The following is a 12923-nucleotide window of genomic DNA, read 5'->3' as shown; positions in this document are numbered from 1 at the left end:
AGCCTCTTGATGCCATTTCACCTGTTGTGATGTGTCTTCTTAGGCAGCCAAAACAGAACTGATTGGTGGTCTAGAAGCCCCTACTTTTATATTGTCAAGCAGTACTCTAGAATATTCTTAAGTCTTTCTAGAATGTGTTCCAGAATGTTCTCAGTCTTTCTAGAATATTCTTGAACCTACTTTAGAATATTCTGAATCATTAAAAAAAATCTTGTAGATTCTAGAAAATTTTTGATACCTCTACATATGTATTCTAGGAAGTTCTAGAATATTTTGGAAATGTTTACATTGAATAGAATGTTCTAAAATGTTCTAGAAACTTCTAAAAGTGTCTCGTAGAATATTCTGGAAGATATGAGAACATTTCTGAAATGGAAACAAATTCTTCTAAATACGAGTATGATAAATTTCTTGCTAGATTTGGTCAGTTCAAGAATGATCTTACTAAAATAAAAATAAAAAACTTTACAACACTATTTTTTTTTTCAGTTTTAACTTATATGCAACATTTCAAAAGCAATTAGATAAGCAATTGAGATTTTGCAAAGGTCTTTATCTGACATCAAAACGAATAGTAACCCATTCTATGATGAAAAAAAGGAAAAATGTAAATTCATTGTTCTAAACACAAAAGCAAAGTTTTAGGATCAAATTAACTTTTTTTTCTATTTTGTTTAGATGGAAATAACTGGAAAATTATGGTGTGGGGCCAAGGACAAGAAAATGTGAAATTTTGTTACATAGTGTTATCAGATTAGAGGTTATGTGTCGCTGATAACCACTCTCCCCATACTCTCTCTCTCTCTCTCTCTCTCTCTCTCTCTCTCTCTGCTTATACAATTTACATTCCATGCAAATTTATTTCTATCAGAGATCTATACTTGCCTATGAATCATTTGAGAAAAATATGCCTGTCAGTCAAGCTGTCTCCCCCTCCTCTCTCTCTCTCTCTCTCTCTCTCTCTCTCTCTCTCTCTCTCTCTCTCTCTCTCTCTCTCTCTCTCGTGAATTTCGTTTAAATATGATTGGTTTCCTTTTAGATATGACATTTTCCTTAAACAATAATGTTATATTTTTATTCTTTACGAGTTTTTTCCACACCACCATCAAAGTAAAAGTCAAGGCACGTTGGTGGCTTTCGCTGTTCAGGCAACAGCTCTTGAGGGCTCAAGTAATGATCCCCTATTATCTTTTTTTTTTTTTTTTTTTTTTTTTTTTGCAAAAAATACTTATTTACTAAGTAAGTAAGCCCTTTTTACAGCCATGGTGGCGAGAGCGAGCAGGAGAGGTAGCTTCCTGGCTGGTGGCGCGAGAGGAAGTGACCATGGATTAACACGGTTACTGACCGTGTGACCTCATTTGGTCAGCCATGGAGACGTGGAGGAAACATTGCCAAGTATTGTCGTGTTTGCAAAAAAAAAAAAAAAAAAAAAAAAAAATAAAAAATAAAAACAATGGAAATATCATTAATATATATATATATATATATATATATATATATATATATATATATATATATATATATATATATATATATATATATATATATATATATATATATATATTACACCAAATTGCCCTTTTAGGGCATTTAGGTTTTTTTTTTTTTTCATTACGTAGGAGGGACACCGGCCAAGGGCAATAAAAATTCAGTAAAAAAAAAAATAAATAAATAAAGACCACAGTGTCCGAAGCGGTAGTCAAAAACTTAAGGATAAGTGTCTTGAAACTTCCCTCTTGAAGGAATTCAAGTCATAGGAAGGTGGAAATACAGAAGCAGTTCCAGAGTTTACTAGAGAAATGGATGAATGATTGCCAATACTGAATAACTCTTGTATTAGAGAATTGGACAGAATAGGAGTGAGAGAAAAAAGAAAGCCTTGTGCAGCGAGGCCGCGGGAGGAGGGGAGGCATGCAGTTAGCAAGATCAAAAGAGCACAGTTAGCATGAAAATAGCGGTGGAACATAGCTAGAGATGCAACATTGCTGCCATGAGAACGAGGCTGAAGACAGTCAGTTAGGGGAGAGGAGTTGATGAGACGAAAAGCTTTTGATTCTACCATGTATTTTTATGTAGGAGATACACCGGCCAAGGGTAACAAAAATCCAATAAAAAAAGAAAAAAACCCACTGAGATGCCAGTCCCTGAATAGGGTCCGAAGCGATACTAAAAAAAATGAAGGATAGGTGTCCTGAAACCTCCCTCTTGAAGGAATTTGTCATAGGAATGTGTAAATACAGAAGCATACAGGGAGTTCCAGAGTTTACCAGAGAAAGGGATAAATGACTGAAAATACTGGTTAACTCTTGCATTAGAGAGGTGGACAGAATATGGGTGAAAGAAGAAAGTTTTGTGGAGCAAGGCCGTGGGAGGAGGGGGCGGGGCATGCATTTCAGACAGAGGCTGAAAACAGTCACTTAAAAGAGAGGAATTGATAAGATGGAAAGCTTTTGATTCCACTCTGTCTAAAAAGAGCGGTATCAGAGAAACCCCCCAGACATGTGAAGCATACTCCATACATAGACGGATAATACCCTTGTGCAGAGTTAGCAGCTGGGGAGGTGAGAAAAACTGGCGGAGACGTCTCATAACGCCTAACTTCATAGAAGTTGTTTTAGCTTGAGGTGAGATGTGAAGTTTCCAGTTAAAGGAGAGACCGAGAATGTTCAATGTAGAAGAGAACGTTGAGAATGTAGAAGTAGAAGTTGAGTGCCACTGAATAAGAAGGGATGGTTGTCTGGTAGGTTGTGTTGAGTTGACAGATGGAGGAATTGAGTTTTTGAGGCATCGAACAATACCAAGTTTGCTCTGTCCCAATCAGAAAATTTAGAGAGAACAGAAGTCAGGCGTTCTGTGGCTTCCATGCACGAACTGTTTACTTCCTGAAGAGTTGGATATCTATGAAAAGAGGTGGAAAAGTGCAGGGTGGTATCATCAGCGTAGGAGTGGGTAGTACTAGAAGTTTGGTTTAGAATATCACTGGTGAATAATAGGGAGAGAGTGAGTGGCAGGATAGAACACCACTGTTAATAGATTTAGGAGAAGAACAGTGACCGTATACTATAGCAGCAATAGACCGATCAGAAAGGTCTATTAGAATCAGTACAGAGGAGAATGACTAAAAGGATACAGGGAATGAGGAGTATTCCTTACGAGGCGAGGTTGAAGCTGTTAAATTTACATTCTCTAGAGAGACGTAGGTTAAGAGGGGACCTGATAGAAGTCTTTAAGTGGTATAAGGGTTATAACAAGGGAGATGTAAGCAAAATTCTTAGGATCAGCAACCAGGGTAGAACAAGAAATAACAGGTTCAAGCTTGAAAAATTTAGGTTTAGGAAGGAGATAGGAAAAAATTGGTTCTCAAATAGAGTGGTAGATGACTGGCACGGACTCAGTAATCATGTAGTTAGTGGTAGGACACTAGAGAGCTTTAAGAGAAGATTAGACAAGTTTATGGATGGGGATAACAGATGGAAATAGGTAGGTGTGTTTCATACAGGGACTGCCACGTGTAAGCCTGGTCGCTTCTTGCAGCTTCCCTTATTTCTTATGTTCTTATGTTCTTATGAAAGGACACTTGAGGTGAAGTTACAGAGAGAAGGTTAGAAGCTGTAGGAGGGTAGTTTGGAAATCAAAGCTTCGTGCCAGATTCTACCAAAAACTTTTGATATGTCTTAGGCAACAGCAAAAGTTTCACCAAAATCTCTAGAAGAGGATGACAAAGACCCAGTGAGATCACCAGTAGAGCGGCCTTGACGGAACCCATACTGGCGATCATATAGAATTATGAAGTTATGAAGTGGTTATGAAGTGATAGATGCTTAAGAATCTTCCTGTTGAGGATAAATTAAAAAAAGGTTAGATAGGCAGAAAATTACAGCAATAGGACGGTAGTTTGAGGGATTAGAACGGTCATCATTTTTAGGAACAGGCTGAATGTAGGGAAACTTCCAGCAAGAAAGAAAGGTAGATATTGACAGACAGTTGAAAGAGTTTGATTAGGCTAGGTGCAAGCACGGAGGCGCAGTTTCGTAGAAGAATAGGAGGTCCATAAGCCTTCTGAGGGTTTAGGCCAGCTAGGGCATGGAAAGCATCATTGTGTAGAATTTTAATAGATAGCATGAAGTAGTCAGAGGCTGGAGAAGAGGGAGGAACAAGCCCTGAATCATCCAAAGTTTTATTTTTTAGCAGATGTTTGAGCGAAGAGATCAGCTCTAGAGATAGATGTGATAGCAATGGTGCCATCTGGTTGAAATAAAGGAAGGAAAGAAGAAGAAGCAAAGTTATTGGAGATATTTTTGGCTAGATGCCAGGAGTCACGAGGGGATGTCAAGATCTTGAAAGACCTTGACACTTTCTGTTAATGAAGGAGTTTTTGGTTATTTGGAGAACAGACTTGGCATGGTTCCGGGGAGAACTATAAAGTGTAAGAGATTCTGGTAATGGAAGGCTGAAGTACCTTTTGTGGGCCACCACCATCATGTATAGCATAGTCTGTATTGCTAGCATGTATAACAGGCTATGTTAAATCAAGGTTTAGAAGGTTTAGGTCGACAAAAAAAGAGTGAGGAATGTACGCCTCCATGCAAGACACTATCACTTCTGTTTTGCGCTCGGCACACAGAGACAGATCTCTGTTAAGACGTAGTTATAGAATTTATCATTGTCAGGGGGAGTTAGGCGAGAGGTATACAGCACAGATAAATTTAATTTGAAAGTGACATTGTAATCGTAGCCAGATGATGGAAAACTCGAAGATTCAAGAAGGTGGGCACGAGAGCACGTCGTTGTGCACGAGAGCAAGTCGTTGCGCACATAGACGCAACATCCAACTTAAATTGAAAATGAGGATAGAGAAAGTAGGAGGAAACAGGAAAAGAGCTACTGTCGGTTGCTTCAGACACCTGTGTTTCAGTGAGGAAAAGATGAGGTTCAGTAGAGGAAAGGTGGTTTTCTACAAATTGAAAATTACGATCTAAGACTACGAATGTTCCAGAAGTTAATGAAGAAAAAGTTGAGGGGGGTGTCAGAACATTTAGGAACGATACCAGAAGAGCAGTCCGACCTGGGAACATTTGTGGTCCCCTCTCTAGATGGGAACTCCGAGACTGGTGCAGGAGTCGCCTTGATAATTATGAATTTTGAGTGAAGGGTGTGTGAGTAATTAGGTGCTTGTAGTTTTGTGTGAAGGAAGAGAGTGGTCTTTAGAGGGCAGGCTGTGACTGCTCCCTTGTGTTGTGAGACACAAAGGAAAACGTTGAGTGAGGTCACAGCTGGGGATATACTACTACACCATTTAATTTTGAGGTAGGAAGTACCTGACATGAGGTGTGTCTTGGTATAAGTGTGGCAGAGCTGCAGACCGGGGAAGGACAACGCGTAAACGCTCAATTCAAAATGGTCAGACCACAGATTGGAACTGTTTTAGGAATGAAAGTGGTGCCAGAGAATTTTGTGGAGAGAGAGAGAGAGAGAGAGAGAGAGAGAGAGAGAGAGAGAGAGAGAGAGAGAGAGAGAGCACAACGCAGCCATAATGCGCAGCTACAAAATGTTAAAAGAAATTCAGCTACAAAATCTTAGGAGCAACTAAAAAAAAAAAAAAAATAAAGAGTAATTGTGATGATAATAATAATGATAATGATAATAGAAATAATAATAGAAACTACTACTAATAATGAGCAAATGTAGCATAGTGAAAAGGAAGTCATCACACAGTGGTTGCATTCACTATAAACGACCCAATGCAGCCTCTGAGCTGCATTGGCTTCCCAAGGAAGTGAAGTGGTGGCAGTTAAGCTTCCTACCTATGTATTGGGTGATAGTTATGATATCTGTGATAGTTATGATATCTGTGATAGTTATGATATTTGTGATAGTTATGATATCTTATATCTGGACTTTAGTAAAGCATTTAACAAGGTACCCCATCAAAGCCTCCTGAGAAAGTTTAGGGGACACGGGATAGGTGGGAAGGTGTTAGGCTGGATAGGGTCATGGCTTAGCGACAGGCGGCAGAGTTGTAATAAATGGCTCGAAATCCGAGTGGGGTTATGTAATTAGTGGGGTGCCACAGGGATCAGTATTAGGGCCATTGTTATTTCTAATATATATCAATGACTTGGATAGTGGAATTAGTAGTGATGTTAGTAAATTTGCGGATGACACAAAGATAGGTAGATTAATTAGGTCAGAATCAGATGCTGTCGCCTTGCAGGCAGATTTAGATAGAATGAATGAATGGACGGATAGATGACAAATGCAATTTAATATCAATAAATGCAAAGTACTTAGCGTAAGTAGAGGAAACTCACACAGTAGGTACACATTAAACAACCAAACTCTTTTAGGTACAGGGTACGAGAAAGATTTAGGAGTTATAGTTAGCTCTGAACTCCATCTAGGGAAACAATGCATAGAGGCCAGAAACAGGGCAAATAGGGTACTAGGATTCATTTTTAGGAGTGTTAAAAGTAGAAGGCTGGAAATAATACTAAAGTTATACTTGATCAGACCTCATCTAGACTACGCTGTGCAGTTCTGGTCCCCACATTACAGGAAAGATATAGGTCTATTAGAATCAGTACAAAGGAGAATGACTAAAAGGATACAGGGGATGAGGAGTATTCCTTACGAAGCGAGATTGAAGTTGTTAAATTTACATTCTTTAGAGAGACGTAGGTTAAGAGGGGACCTGATAGAAGTCTTTAAGTGGTATAAGGGTTATAACAACGGGGGATGTAAGCAAAATTCTTAGGATCAGCAACCAGGGTAGAATAAAAAATAATGGGTTCAAGCTTGAAAAATTTAGGTTTAAGAAGATAGGAAAAAATTGGTTCTCAAATATAGTGGTATATGAGTGGAACGGACTCAGTAATCATGTTGTTAGTGCTAGAACATTAGGGAGCTTTAAGAGAAGATTAGACAGGTTTATGGATGGGGATAATAGATGGAATTAGGTAGGTATATTTCATACAGGGACTGCCACGTGTAAACCTGGTCACTTCTTGCAGCTTCCCTTATTTCTTATGTTCTTATGTTCTTATGTATCTGTCTGCTCACTGCTGTTCTGGATTTGTACGATTACCACATTGTTCTGAGATTAGATATTACTTCTCCACTACTGTTCCTGGTTTAGGTGAGATACTTGTTGTGTTGGTAGCATGGAACACTTGGTAGTGAGCTTGGTATTTTGGTAGCTTGGAGGTCGTGGGTAGTAAGATGATGTAGTTGATGTGTGCGAGTAAAAGACATGATGATGAGAATTCTTCTTGATTTAATAATGGAAAGTACACACGATACGAGACGAGACACAGATGATTATATTCGTAACGAATAATCGTTTTCTCTCTCTGAAGTGATATGAACTTCTGCACATGATGATGACTGAGCAACGTCCCTCAAGACTGTGACTCAGACGGAAACTGAGTAAGAGACCAAAACTTATCACTCATGACTGAACTGAGAGGAACTGATGCTCTTGTGACTGACTCCCAGATAGGGACTGACTGACTGAGCTAGCTACCATGTGGCAATATTTATCTGAGCTAAGTGGATCACGTTTTAGGTTTTTGGGTGAAGAAATGACCAATGAAATGCCAAGAAATGAGATGGAGGAGCCAATGGGATAGCTAGTTATTTTAGCCAATGATGAGGAAGGAAAGACTCAGTCCCTAAGGACTGGAAGTAGGTGTGAAATCTCTTGAGAGGTAGAGAAGGGTTAAAAATAAAATAGACTGGCTGGCCATGGGCATACGTGGGATGAATATGTGAACACATTGCATGTGGAATGATGAATATACATATAATAATAACTGTTAAGACTGATACACCTACTCTGTCAACTAGAAAGATTTGCCATCTTAATAGTAGAAAACAAGTTGTGGAAGGTATTAAAACTGGAATGAGCAACCTATGTGGCTGCATCTCTAGGCTATTTGTTCCATAATCCTTACATGGGATGGCACATAACAGTGTAATCCCTGCAGCATTTCATAACAGGGGTTGAAGGGAAAGTGATAAAATATTACAACACAGAAAGATCACTGCATGTAATTAAAATAGTAAGTGTTTGTGTGTGTGTGTCTATATATATATATATATATATATATATATATATATATATATATATATATATATATATATATATATATATATATATATATATATATATATATATATATATATATATATATATATATATTTATATATTAAGGGTGTATATGGGCAGGAATCTTTCTCTAATACGTATCTCATTGAATGTGATAGCTAGTTGAGCATTTATTATTTTTCTTAAGATATTTTCCTTATATCTTATGATTGTCTTATATTCTTTTTTAATTGGCTGTATGACTTCGCCGAAGCTAGTCATTTTCGCTAGATCGCGATTTCGGGTCCTTGACCCTTCTTCATTAGCGAAGGTCTATCCGTATTGAGGGTGTTGGAGAGAATGGCTCAAGATGATTTTTTTTTTTTTTTTTTTTTTTTTTTAGAAAAGAGGGGTGAAGAATAAGAGTTAGTATAGAAGAAGTATAAAGGTTAGAAAATATTGAAAGACAGTAGAAGAGAAAAGTTGGTGGGCTGATTGCGGGAGGGGGGTGTATTTATACCGGTAGGCTTGTCACCCCGCTGCGCGTCCTGGTCTCTGATTGGCTGACGGCTGTCGCGGGCTGTGCTGGGATGCTATCCAAGCTGGGTCTTCGCGCGCTTGGTAATGCTTGTAGGTCTTCGGATTGTTGATTTAATGTAGGGTTTGTCTCTTTTATATATAGTGCTTCTAAGATGGGGAGACGCCTGGTGTCTGGGCATGTAGTTAGGATCTCCGTTTTATCTACTAGCATTCCTCTTGTGATGTTTATGTTATGCTTCTTCTTCAGATGTTTCTTGGGTGCTCGTGCTGCGAGGTGGAAAGTTAGTCGTTGGGAGAGTCTTGTTGTCGTCATGCCAACATAGGTGGAAGGAAGGACTTCACAGTTTCCTTGGTTACACGTAAACCTATGACATGTGACTTTTGAAGGCTCTCTTTCTCTTTTGAGGGGTTATTTTTCAGAAGAAGATGGCTGGTTTTCTTGGTGTTGTAATAAATTATCAGTTTAACGTGTCTGTCAGGGTCGGAAGGCTTGATGTTCCTCTTCACAATCTGCGTGATGGCCCTCTCATCTTCTTCGTAGGCGGTAGAGACTAAGGAAAGGGAAGGAGGCGAAGGCCCACCCAGGCGAGCTGTTCCCGCAACACACAACTTACACGTTAACTTTTCACAAAATAAAGCGAAACACAGCATATGTGTATAGAGTATTTTCGACTTATAATTACTTGAACAATCATATCCTGAAGTATGTACCTTAACTCGCAGGACACTTGTATACTACTGTACTTGCACTTGATGTGAATAACGAACGAATGTCAGTGAACGGGTAATGATCTAGAGACATTTTAGGTCCCATGTGGTCTGGGTAACAACTATCTCGAGTATCAAACATTCTCTGGACTATTTAGTCTTAGGTTGATCTGTTTTGAGGATCATCTGACCTGAGGCCTACAAGTATATGACATAAGTATCATCCGCCTCGGTACCAAATGAGTGTAAACCGGATTACTTACCCTGAAGATTATTTCACCCTTATTATATCCCTTGCTACCATTTGAAGATTTTTTTTTTTTTATCATATATCCTCTTGACCCACGCCCCTCTAAATGCTTTCCAGACCATAGTTTTGGCAACAGCTTTTTGCTGAACTGAATCAATTTCTAATTTTCGCTTTCACAACAACAACCTACTTGATTATTATCATCCTGGAAACTTCGTTGGAGTGTGAGATCATCACTCCTTTGCGTGGTCCTGTTGTGCCAGAAGAGAAGGGCATTTGTGCCACAGCACTGGCGGGATGTAGACCATCAAGCTGAGGAAAGATCAAGTTGACTATTAAGGATTCCTGATTAGTGGTTCAGGTGGAATAATATTAATGAAAACAATCTGAGTTTGCATATATATATATATATATATATATATATATATATATATATATATATATATATATATATATATATATATATATATATATATATATATATATATATATATAATGTTATCTTCAGTGAGATAATGTAATATAAAATGAAGAAAGTAGTAAGAATGAATGAGAAAAGAACAATGAACGGAGAAAGAGAAAGAGAGAGATGAGAAGAGAGATAGCCCAAGGATGAGACTTAGACGAGTCCTGGACCTGTAACCTGAAGCTCTTAAGATAATATCCACGCAGTTACTCATATTCCCCACATACTTACTTTATAACACACATACACACATACATAACACATACCTTACTTCCCATTACTTACTTATCCATACTTACTTATCCATTCAATTTGAGTCTCGCCCAGTATTTAGTAGAAGAGTTGCTCTTGACAATAATAATTATTCATCGAGCCCCTCCAGTTTGATCATTAGAATTTTCAGAAGTAAAGTGTTCAGTTCGCGTGCAGGGAGCAGAGTGTGGGCGGGTATACGTATATATGTGTAATGTAAATTTGACCCAGTTCAGTGTGAGGACACCTAGTCCCACAACATAGCGTTGGTGGCTTCTCCCAGACCGAAAGTATGTCTGAGGAGATGAAATTCAAGTTGGAAATGTGAAAAATGGAGGTGGAAGAGGCTAGAGAGAAAAAGGAGAGAGAATTAAGAAGGCTCCAGTTGGAAGCTGAAGCCGATTAAAGGAGATTTGATTGATGACTGAGGAGGCTAGAGAAGCCAGGAGGCTTGAAGTCGAGAGGGAAGCTAAGAGACTTCAGGTTGAGAAGGCCAGATTACTTGAGGAGGAAAAGGAGACGAAGATGTATGAGAGGGAGGACGCTGAAAAAAAATAGAATATTAGAGTTGGGAAAGAGTCGAATAGAAGTTAATACACCTCATGACTTGAGGAGAGAAGGAGTTAAGGAGGATACAGTAGAAAGCCAGATGGTGAGGAGCTTGAAGTTGATTCTTGAGTTCGATGAAAAGAAGATAACGGAGTAGTTTAGGATATTTGAGAAGAAAGCTTTAGAATTTTATTGGCCATAGGATAGGTGGGTTGGCCTGGTAGCTAATATGTTGAAAGGTAAGGCCTTGGAAGTTTATGATAGAATGTCAGTAGAGGATTTGGAGGATTTTGACGAGTTTAAGGCTGACATCCTGAGAGTGTATGAGGTGCGGCCGGAGGCGTATAGGCTACAGTTCCGCGGCGGAAATAAGGGGCATAGTGACTCGTATTTAGTGTGCACTCGCTTTTTGGAGGAGACGTTCGAGAAAAGGATTGCTAGCGAGCAATGAGCTAAAAGAATTCATGGTAATGGATCAGTTTAATAATGTGGCCGAGAAGGAATTAGTGCCGTTGCTGCGTGAGAAAAGATTTAAAAGCCTTAAGGAGGCGGCTACGTGTACAGATGACCACGTATTGGCACACCGGCCTGTGCCATGGTGGGGCTATTGATGTGTCTGGTGGCGCGGCCGGCGCCAGTTTGTCTAGGAGTCCACGTTATAGTAGTAGACTCCCAGTAATAAGTCGGGGCGAGTCAGCCCTGTAGGTAATAAGTCTCCAACCAGCTCACGATGGAGACGGAAACATGCAACAGCACTCCCAGGTATACTGCGCAGCCCATGTGTTATTATTGTAGAAGTACGAAACACTTCAAATTTAATTGTCCCAAATTGATAACCGCTACAGCTTCCAAGACGCCCCAGAAGCCAGTGGTCTTGATTTAGTGTGTGTGTTTAGTCGTGAGGGTGGAAAGGCCGTTGTGGTCGCCCCCTCATCTGTTGTTACCTTACCGTCCCCCATTGAGATCTGAGTTGGAATGGTGCCGCCCTTTCTTTTCTTTTTTTTTTTATGTAGGAAGGATACTGGCCAAGGGCAACAAAAATCTAATAAAAAAAAAAATGCCCACTGAAATGCCAGTCCCTTAAAAGGGTCAAAGCAGTGGTCAAAAATTGGTGGATAAGTGTCTTGAAACCTCCCTCTTGAAGGAATTCAAGTCATAGGAAGGTGGAAATACAGAAGCAGGCAAGGAGTTCCAGAGTTTACCAGAGAAAGGGATGAATGATTGAGAATACTGGTTAACTCTTGCGTTAGAGAGGTGGACAGAATAGGGGTGAGAGAAAGAAGAAAGTCTTGTGCAGCGAGGCCGCGGAAGGAGGGGAGGCATGCAGTTAGCAAGATCAGAAGAGCAGTTGGCATGAAAATAGCGGTAGAAGACAGCTAGATATGCAACATTGCGGCGGTGAGAGAGGGGCTGAAGACGGTCAGAGGAGAGGAGTTGATGAGACGAAAAGCTTTTGATTCCACCCTGTCTAGAAGAGCAGTATGAGTGGAACCCCCCCAGACATGTGAAGCATACTCTATACATGGACGGATAAGGCCCTTGTACAGAGTTAGCAGCTGGGGGGGGTGAGAGAAACTGGCGGAGACGTCTCAGAACACCTAACTTCATAGAAGCTGTTTTAGCTAGAGATGAGATGTGAAGTTTCCAGTTCAGATTATAAGTAAAGGACAGACCGAGGATGTTCAGTGTAGAAGAGGGGGACAGTTGAGTGTCATTGAAGAAGAGGGGATAGTTGTCTGGAAGATTGTGTCGAGTTGATAGATGGAGGAATTGAGTTTTTGAGGCATTGAACAATACCAAGTTTGCTCTGCTCCAATCAGAAATTTTAGAAAGATCAGAAGTCAGGCGTTCTGTGGCTTCCCTGCGTGATATTTTTACCTCCTGAAGGGTTGGACGTCTATGAAAAAACGTGGAAAAGTGCAGGGTGGTATCATCAGCATAGGAGTGGATAGGACAAGAAGTTTGGTTTAGAATATCATTAATGAATAGTAAGAAGAGAGTGGGTGACAGGATAGAACCCTGAGGAACACCACTGTTAATAGATTTAGGAGAAGAACAGTGACCGTCTACCA

General features: G+C 39.7%; 1 protein-coding gene across 2 annotated transcripts in view; it reads right to left on the bottom strand.

Moving 5' to 3' along the window:
- Window positions 1-12923, bottom strand: part of LOC135092733 (uncharacterized) — a 94283-nt gene that overhangs the window by 24786 nt on the left and 56574 nt on the right. For both annotated transcript variants that reach the window (XM_063991388.1, XM_063991389.1), the window contains exon 5: window positions 9775-9896. In XM_063991388.1, coding sequence (XP_063847458.1) covers window positions 9775-9896 — 122 coding nt within the window. The remainder of the gene's footprint in view (window positions 1-9774; window positions 9897-12923) is intronic.

This window comes from Scylla paramamosain, chromosome 40 (genome assembly GCF_035594125.1).
Source record: "Scylla paramamosain isolate STU-SP2022 chromosome 40, ASM3559412v1, whole genome shotgun sequence".
Classification (NCBI taxonomy): Eukaryota; Metazoa; Arthropoda; class Malacostraca; order Decapoda; family Portunidae; genus Scylla; species Scylla paramamosain.
The sequence above is the reverse complement of the archived record's forward strand: the minus strand, read 5'-3'. Positions and strand labels throughout refer to the sequence as shown.